At 47.7% G+C, this 8,870-nt stretch overlaps 1 protein-coding gene across 2 annotated transcripts in view; it reads left to right on the forward strand.

Annotated features, from left to right (window-relative positions):
- RBBP8NL (RBBP8 N-terminal like) overlaps window positions 1–8,370 on the forward strand; it is a 62,173-nt gene extending 53,803 nt beyond the window's left edge. For both annotated transcript variants that reach the window (XM_025186164.3, XM_014575086.4), the window contains exons 12-14: window positions 733–794; window positions 2,398–2,524; window positions 7,313–8,370. In XM_025186164.3, coding sequence (XP_025041949.3) covers window positions 733–794; window positions 2,398–2,524; window positions 7,313–7,443 — 320 coding nt within the window. In that variant the 3' untranslated portion in view covers window positions 7,444–8,370. The remainder of the gene's footprint in view (window positions 1–732; window positions 795–2,397; window positions 2,525–7,312) is intronic.
- The last annotated feature ends 500 nt before the right edge of the window (window positions 8,371–8,870 follow it).

Here is an 8,870-nt window from a genome sequence, read left to right on the forward strand (position 1 = left end):
TAGCAGCAGCAGAGTGTCCACACTAACGCTGTTTCAAAATAACTATTTTGAAATAAGCATTATTCCCCGAGGAAAGCAGGAGTGCAGATTTTGAAATAACCAGCCTGTTATTTTGAAGTAACGGGCTTAGGGGTGTAGACGCTCCGCTTGTTATTTCGAAATAAGGGAGGTTATTCTGAAATAACTTTTTAGTGTAGACCAGGGCTCAGGTGCCACAGGGTTGCTTGTTGATTGATGGAAATTTACTGTAAATTATATTCCCCGGTTATATTGGTATACTGAAAATCAGTCCCCCAAAGCACACACACTTGGGCCTCCTACTAAAATCTCAGCCCGGCGTACCCTGTGGCAACTTCACTTGGGAACACAGTTTATTACCAGGTTAGACTTTTGCTTAGCTCAGCGCTGCGGCAGACTCCCTGGTAAGCTCCAGTTACTTGGTGTCCTGGCGCAATGCAAGACAGCCATAAATCCAGCATAACTGGCTAGTATTTACAGCTCCTGTGATGCTCGAGGCAGCTGGAGCTTAGTGGTGGGTTTGGTCCCCGGGCTCTGAGCTGTGCCAGCATTTCTTACCTTTTCGTTTTGAAAGGTCATCAGTCTCCGTGTCCCACTGACCATGGCTCTGATCAGTGACCGGAGCTGTGACTGATTTTGTGCAATACCTGTGAGGGATTTAGGAACTGTTACTGCCAATGCCGATCAGTTACGCTTCCCCTCCTGTTTCCCTAGAGGAGGACGATAAAGAGGCTGTGAAGCAGGACTCCGAGGAGCCCAGCACATCTGACAGCGAGGTTTGCTTCCTTTGACAGACATATGCTGAGAGCAGTCCAAAGCTGGTTCCTCTTTAAGGCTGTGAATTTCAAGGGTGAAAGTCAGTGGGAGCCGGGCCGCTTTGAAGAGCCCAGCAGGCAACTCCTGTAAGACAAAACTATGCTATGGTTTCAGTAGAAAATGAGACCAAAAAAAGGCAACACGCACACACTATTTCCCCAGGCTGGAATGGGCCCAGCTGCTGTCTCTGGGTTGCAGGGAAGTTCTGCTTTTGCTTCCTCGTGTGATTTGTCCTGCATTACTAAGGCCAGGTCTACACTAGGGGATCAGTTTGAATTAAGATATCCAACTCCAGCTACATTAATTACGTAACTGGAGTTGACATACATTGATTCAAACTTTGGCACCATCCCCACAGTGGGAGATCGATGGGAGGAACACTCCCGTCAACTTCCCCTACTCTTCATAAGGAGCAGGAGTACCAGCATCCATGGGAGCACCCTCAGAGTTTGATTTAGCGGGTCCTTACTAGACCTGCTAAATCAAACTCCCAAAGATTAACCTCTGGAGCTTCGATCCACAGATAATTATAGATGTGGCCTAAGACAAAAGGAAGTCACGCCCTTGCTCAGATGGCAGATGCCTAAATACCTCTCCCATCCATCCCCCATCCTTGTTCCCAGCACTTCAATAACAGAGGGAGATTCTATGCCTGATATCATTTCCTGTGCCCAAATATGTCAGAGGAAATGCCAGACAGGTGGTATAACTGTTGTAGAGACCAAAGGCTTTCTCAGACCATAGGGTATCCCTTGCCTTTAGTGTAGTTCGTCGGTGCTGGTAACATATTGACCTCATGGAGAAATATGGCACATCCAAAGATAGGAGAAAGATGTTTTACTTTTCCTGGAACATCCAATTATAACCACCTGGTGTTTGCCTGGCTGAAAGGCGGCTTCTTTAGCAGGATCTCCACATCCTGCTTTGGGATGGTCGTGCCCGTGGTTACAACCCATCACACGGCCACAGAGCATCCAGATGGGAGAATGTGCTGAAGAGGGGAGAGGATGTTGCTGGATGAGTCAATTAGGCCAAGATAAATAATAAAATAATAATAATAATATTGTAGTGCCGGGCAGTCCTAGTCCTGGAGCTGGACCCACATGGACCCCAAAGAGCATAAAATAAGTTTAGCAGGAGACAGCAGGCAGAGAAAAGACGAAAGGGGAGCACAAGGAAACAATGAGCCAGCACTGGTCAGCAAGGCAGGGAGCGGTCTCTACACACCAAGCAGCGAGGGCCCACCTTGGCAAACATTAAAGGGGGCTGTTTTTCAAGGGTGAGTGCTCATTGCTTGCTGAAAGTCGGGCCTCTTTCCAGCACACCACACTGATCATCCAGTTTGTAAATCTTGGGTTGTACACTTGCCACATGCTTTGAGCTCCTATGGGGAGAGGCAGGAGAGAAGGGCAAAGTCCTGGGATCGCTGGGACATTCACAAACAATTGCAAATTTGCTTTTTAGCTCTGTGCTGTGAGGGGGTGAGAATGACTCCAAGGGCAGCAGGATGGGTCATGGGTGGTTGGGTGGGCCAAACACTGACCAGTTTTCTGATTTGTCCAGGAGGCTGCCGCTTACGAACATGAAATCCACCAAGAAGAACGCGCGGAAGGAAAACATTCGTGCACAGAGAACAAAGATGAGGTCTTGCAAAAGAAAAGAAAAAGAGGGCAGGATCCAGGGATGACAGGTATGCAGAAAGAGGGCCTCCTCGTAAAGAGCAGAGCCCGGCTTCCTTTGTCTGACTGATATGAATCCCCCTGCTCTTTGAAATGCTGTCACATACCCCAACATTAACCAGGGTCATGACTCTATTTAGGCATAGTAAGAGAAGAGGGCTTGAGTAATCAAGGATGGAGGAACTGGGTAGGTCACGGTTATGGGCATGGAAGGTAGGGCTACAGGAACACCCACCTCAGCTCCACCCCTTCTGCTGAGGCCCTGCCCCCCATGGGAGCCAAGCCACCTCCTCACCTCCCCACCATGGAGAGGCAGGGAGGGTGGACGTGTGCACCCCCCAGCCTCCCTGGCCAAGAGCACTAAGGAGGGCAGGCACTGGGGACAGCAACACTCCGCCTCTAGTATGCCTACAGCAGGCGTTTTGGTGGCTGAGTGTGGGTGGGGCCAGGCTGGAGGTTTGGGAAGGCTGTGCCTTCCACTGCCTATTATACCTGACACCCATGGTCACAGTAGGTGACATTCCTGCAAAAGTTACAAGAGTTGGAGACCTGTCCGGTTCCTGCAGTCCTGCACTCTAGTGGAGGTCCTTCCCAGCCAGGGCAGAGGTGCTGTGGGTTAAATCTTGTACTGCCACTGCCTGGTACCGTGGATGCAAAAGAGATTTCCTACACCAGATATGGGTGTGGCATACTAGTACGGACAGAGTTTTGCAAGTGGCAAATGGACATGGGGAAATTAAAAAAAAAAACCTAAACTCATAATAGTACAAAGGGGGAAATGGGCCTATGAGAATGGCAACATTTTATTTTTCTTCCTTTCCTGCTTTCTTTTCCCCTTGGCTAATTTTCAAATGTTGTGAGCAGCAAATAGGGTTGCCAGATTGTTTTTTTGTTCGGTATTTTTTCTGAAACCAACAAACACGTGCCCCCTTTAAAACACACGTGTGAGGCTTTTTGGCCCTAACACAATGCCGGCAGCCGCCCACTATCTTGCCTCCATGCACGGGTCTGGACAGCTCCCCTGTGGAACCCGGTAAGCACTAGGGTTGCCAGGTTGCCTCCATATTGAGCCGGACAACCTGGGATTTTCACCTCCTGGCCGGGAGAAAATCAAAGTACTGGACATTTTAGGTGTCCAGTATTTTCTGAATTTTTTTACCAGACAGGAGGGGAAAATACCAAAGTGTCCCATTCAATACCGGATACCTGGGAGCCCTAGCAGAAACACAATTGTGGCACAGACCTCCCCAGTTTCTCCAGGTCTGGAACTTTGAGCGATCGAGATATTAATGGGGTGAGCTATTGTTTGCAAAAGGTGAGCGTCAGTAAATACAATGGAGCCAGACTCTGTCCGAAGTCTCCTATCGTTTAGCAATAACTAGCCCATATGGGCCTGCTCTATAGGAATATTAGAATTGCCAGACAGGATCAGAACCAAGGTCCATCTAGTCTAATATTCTGTTCAGCTGATTCAGAGAATTGTGCAAAACCCTGTAACAACCAGTAGTTACAGATTGGCTTAACTCTTGAAACATTAAATTTCTATCCTTTCCAAAACTCACTATTTGCATTAAGCCTTATAACTTTGGACATTTTTCTTGTCCACATAAACAGCCAATCGCTCTTTGACTCTTATGAGCTCTTGTCCTCCAAGACATCCTGTGGCAGTGAGTTCCACAGTCTAATTACACACTGCGGGTATGTCTACACTACCACCCTAGTTCGAACTAGGGTGGTAATGTAGGCAACCGGAGTTGCAAATGAAGCCCGGGAAATTCAAATCCCGGGCTTCATTTGCAACTCCGGTTGCCTACATTACCACCCTAGTTCGAACTAGGGTGGTAGTGTAGACATACCCTGAGTGACAAAGGATTTCCTCAGGTCAGTTTTGACTTTGCCACCTTTCAGTTTCTTTAAACATCCCTTTGTTCTTGTGTTATAAGACTGGGAGAACAGAAGCTCCTGGTTTCCCCTCTTGGACAGTCACCTAAGCTTGAAGGGGGGCTTATTTAATAAACAACACCCCCGAATCCATCCCCTTGCCCTCCATAGAGCGTTAGTATTTTCCACATTGTCACCCATATAAATGATTCTAGAGTCTGCAATATATAGGACTGCAGTCTCCCACCAGGCTGAATTATTCTAGACCAGGGGCGGTGGCACGTGAAGTCCTTAGCCCACCTTCCCCCATGCACAGTACAAAGAAGCACATGGCTCCAGCAGCCAGCCGCTTCCGCAGGCAGCATGCTTGAGGGTCCTGGTGGGGCGGGCCGTGGGCCAGATCCAAAGGCTTGACAGGCCAAATCCGGCCCATGGGCTGTATCTTGCCCACCCCTGTTCTAGGCCATTCATGGCTATTTATGCTTTTCTCATGTTACCTCTTATTCGTCTCCCTTCTAAGTAACGATCCCAACCTTTCTATCCTATTTAAGAGGCATTTTTCCTGGCCTCTAGTCATTCTCATCACCCTTCTCTGGACTCCTCCTCCCCTATCAGTATTGCACACAATATGCAGATGTTCTACTGATTTATAGAATGGCATTATAATAGTCTCCATCCTGTTCCTTTGTTTTGTTTCACTGAGATTTGGATCAGGCCCCATATACAACTATTCCAGTGACCTACCCTTGATTAATTAGCATTTTAAGAGAAATACATGAGGGGCATTCAGCCCTGTTCCTTGACCCACCGTGGGCGTGTTTGCTTCCACTACGTGAATTTCACACTGCACAAATGTTTGCCCAAGGTGATACAGTTGGTTCCTTATGATAAGACCTGCCACACTGTACATGGGTAACTAGTGTATCTCTAAACAGGGAAGCCCTTGCTAATGGTTAGCCAAGCCAGCTTGGGAGAGGAGTGGCTGAGAGAGCCACCTAAGCTAATAGGTGTCAATGCTAGTGTTTGTTTAGCCAGTACCAAGTACTGCTGATTGAAAGACTAAGCAAAATACTCCACAACGTGTTATTGACATTTGGAGAAAGCTTTCACACAACCACTGTTGATCTTTGAGCATGGCCATAAAGGTATCACCTTGCTAACAATGGAATGTGTTGTACGGGTATTTCCTAGAGGTGAATAAGCAGAAAATTACTGTTGACAAGGTGAGGGACCTAGCAGCAGGCCTGTCAAGCCGTAAATGCTGCTCCATCATAAATGGCTTGCTAGTGGCCCTCTTTGTGCAGTCAGAAAAGAAAGGACGGTGTTGACCAATTGAAAAATGTATGGACAGGTGTCACCCAAGCTTTAAAGAGGGATTGTATAACAAGCAACAGCCACCTCTTACCCTACTTCCCCTCCTTCCTGAGATGCCTACAGAGGCAGCAAATGAAAACTTGATCAAACAATAAAGAGCTCCTCTTAAAAACAAATCCCGAGCTTTGGAAGCTGTCAGACTAAGAGCAGATGTGGATAGGGTAATGCCAGCACTGATGAAAATCTTAAAAGGTTGGATCCTGCGAGTGGGCTGCAGGATTGTGCACAGTTGTGCAGAGTTTGGAGATCAAGAAGATCTCTGAGGTCTATCTGTCAGGGATTATTGATACCCAGTCATTTTTGCTGTATTTAAGCATTTCTGGGGTTAGGTCCTGCCACCAGCTAGTGCTGGGCTGTTTGCCGTGCTTTGTGAAGTTTTTTTGGAGGGGGGTTAGATTACACAGATATGTGATACAAACACATTGAAAGAAATTATGTAAAACCCGGTGCCAGATTTTCCTCTGAAGGGTGCACGGTGGGTGGTGGAATACACATCTGCATCGGTTCATGCAGTTCGCTGACTTTTGTAGGTCTTCGTGATAACTCTGCATACAAGCTCAGGAACACATTTTGTACCTTCATGTTGTGAAAATCCAGCCTCTAATTTTCTCTTCATCTATTTACTGTTTCCTTTTAGCATCTGACTCAGCACAGAAAATAAGGGCCACCTTTACCAAGAGCCAAGACCCATTTCTAGCTATCCAAAAAGAACATTATGCACTTGGCTCCATTTGTGTACACAAATCCAACAGCCAAGAGGAGCTTTGCATATGCAAATGCCTACTTGCACACAATTGCCCACTCTGTGCAAACAAGCATGTTTTGCACTCAAATGCAGATGTATGCACCGCCCAGCTTTCTGTACATGTGCACTAAGTCAACAATTAAGTATCATATAGTGCTAAGAGTTCTAGCGTCTCATGATCACCTTTGCCTGTGCAATGAATTTTACGCCTCAAAATGGACACACACCAGTTTTTTATGTGCCAAACAATTTTTCATACACCAAATAATTAGTTGCAGATCTGCTAGAGGCCAGTGTGGGCTTGACACTTACAAAAGAGATGCACACACACACATGTTGGGTCATGGGCATCAACAATTTTCTTCGACTGGGTCATGAGAAAAAAAGTTTGAAAACAGCTGGTTTAATGAAAGGCATTATCCTATGGTGTATTGCACCCTCAAACAGTGGATGCTCATGGTTGGATTGAGGCTGCCTGAAAAATCCATCCCTAAAACTCAATTGGTTATTTCACTTTTTTGTTTCAGAGTCAAGTTCACTTTCTTCTCATCCACTCCTGCTGCTGTTTTTCAGATTCAGAGGGTATTCAGAGGGCATTTCATACATCCTCATTAAGCTACCTGAGTCTGTGGATATTTAAAACAAAACCTAACACTGTTTCTATTCCTCTGTAGTTTGCCAAGTCTCATTTTGGTTTACACAATTGATAGTCTGGGCCTAGAAATTGTTGACCATTAATAGTGGTCTGAACAGTCCATGGCAATGTGACTAACACCTGTGGTCCTCTTCCTGTTAACAGCATATAAGAAGTCAGCAAGAGGAAGAAGGAAAATCAGAGCTCCCCCAGCGATGGCTGATGCAGCCGAAATGACAAAGGAAAGAGAGCACGACAGCCCTGCTTGCAGCAATGACGTCTTTGAGGAGAACTAACTGAAAAGTATGACAGGAAGTGATCTCCTAGACCCTGCAGACTGCAGGAAAAGGCTTGAACCGGGAGCCAGAGAACCCAGTGTTTGACCCCAGCTCTGATACCGCCTCCCTCCGCCAGTTGGGCAAGTCATGCAACCGCTCTCCCCACAAAGTGCGGACAACAACGTTTTTGTTAGCTGCGGGGAGCTTTTGGGGGACTAATCCCCAACCGTGTGCAAAGCACTTTGAAGACCCTTGTGGTGTGCTAAGTATTATTGCTGTGTCCGAGGCATGAACCCGTGGCTGGGAGTCATGTACCGTGGCGGAGCCTGGGCCACACCGCTAAGCTAAAGCAAGGCCTGGAGAACTAACAGACCTGTGCTTTTCGCACTCTCCAACGAGAGCAGAACTTCACCGGAAAGCAAGTACTGGTGATGCCTGTCCGCCATGGCGCGGCGCAGACACAGCAGGTGGTATCAGAGGCTGTATCACTGCTCGGGCTTAAGGGTCTGATTCCTTGCTCCAGCACAGCACCTCTGCACTGGTGCCACTCCGGCACTGAGTTGCTGTCTGTGTACGGCCTGATGCTGGACCTTACTGGAGCGGGCACTTTGGCTGCTGTCTGCGAGAGGAGAACTAAGGCCTTAAACGCAGCGTTGCTTTGGAATTCTGGCATCAGGGAAGCAGCAAAGACTTTAGAGGGTGCGCTGTCAAGGCATTTCATACAAGGAGAAGCACGTCCAGAGGGTAATTACCAGGACAAGCTGATGGCAACTGGGCTTTACACGTTAAACTTCCCTTTTTTTGAGTTTCTGGCTGTAGGGTAAAAGCAGGTGACGAGGAGAACACGTCACACAGTTAAATGTATTTAGGCGCCCTTTTCTCATGCGCGTACAGCCTACGTTGATTAAACGGCTGTACAGGTTGGACTCTAAGAGGTGATTCTGGTGTTTGCATTGTCCAGAACTGGTGTTTTCCCTTTCCCAGAGCAACGCACATGGCAGGAAAGTTGACGGGGGCGGGGAGCACGGGGAGGAACGATGGGGTGGGATGCCATCCAACGAGAAGGGGGAAAGAAGAGGATGGAGAGAAGGCAAGGTGCACATAGACTCTCCTGCAAAACATACTGGGATACCTGGCAAGGTCAGGTGTGTAAATCAAAGCTGCAAGCCGGCATGAGCAGCGCTTACTCAGCAGGTCATGCTGCCCTTGGCAGCAGCATCAGGGCCTTATTTTCTTCTGGAGAAACTGTCGATGGACAGTTTTTCCACTGTGTACAAGGTATGAACAGGTTCCCTTTCTGCATCCGGCAAGCAGGGCTCTTCTTCCCACCGACTCAGTGCTGGACAAGCCTGTTCATTTTGGCCATGCTTGCAAGCAGGGATGCAGTTGTGCATAAGGTTAGCACTTCCCTGAGTCCTTCCTGGAGTGTGCAAGGACCACAGCAT

This window comes from Pelodiscus sinensis, chromosome 17, assembly GCF_052426305.1.
Source record: "Pelodiscus sinensis isolate ZL-2025 chromosome 17, ASM5242630v1, whole genome shotgun sequence".
In the NCBI taxonomy this organism is placed as follows: domain Eukaryota; kingdom Metazoa; phylum Chordata; order Testudines; family Trionychidae; genus Pelodiscus; species Pelodiscus sinensis.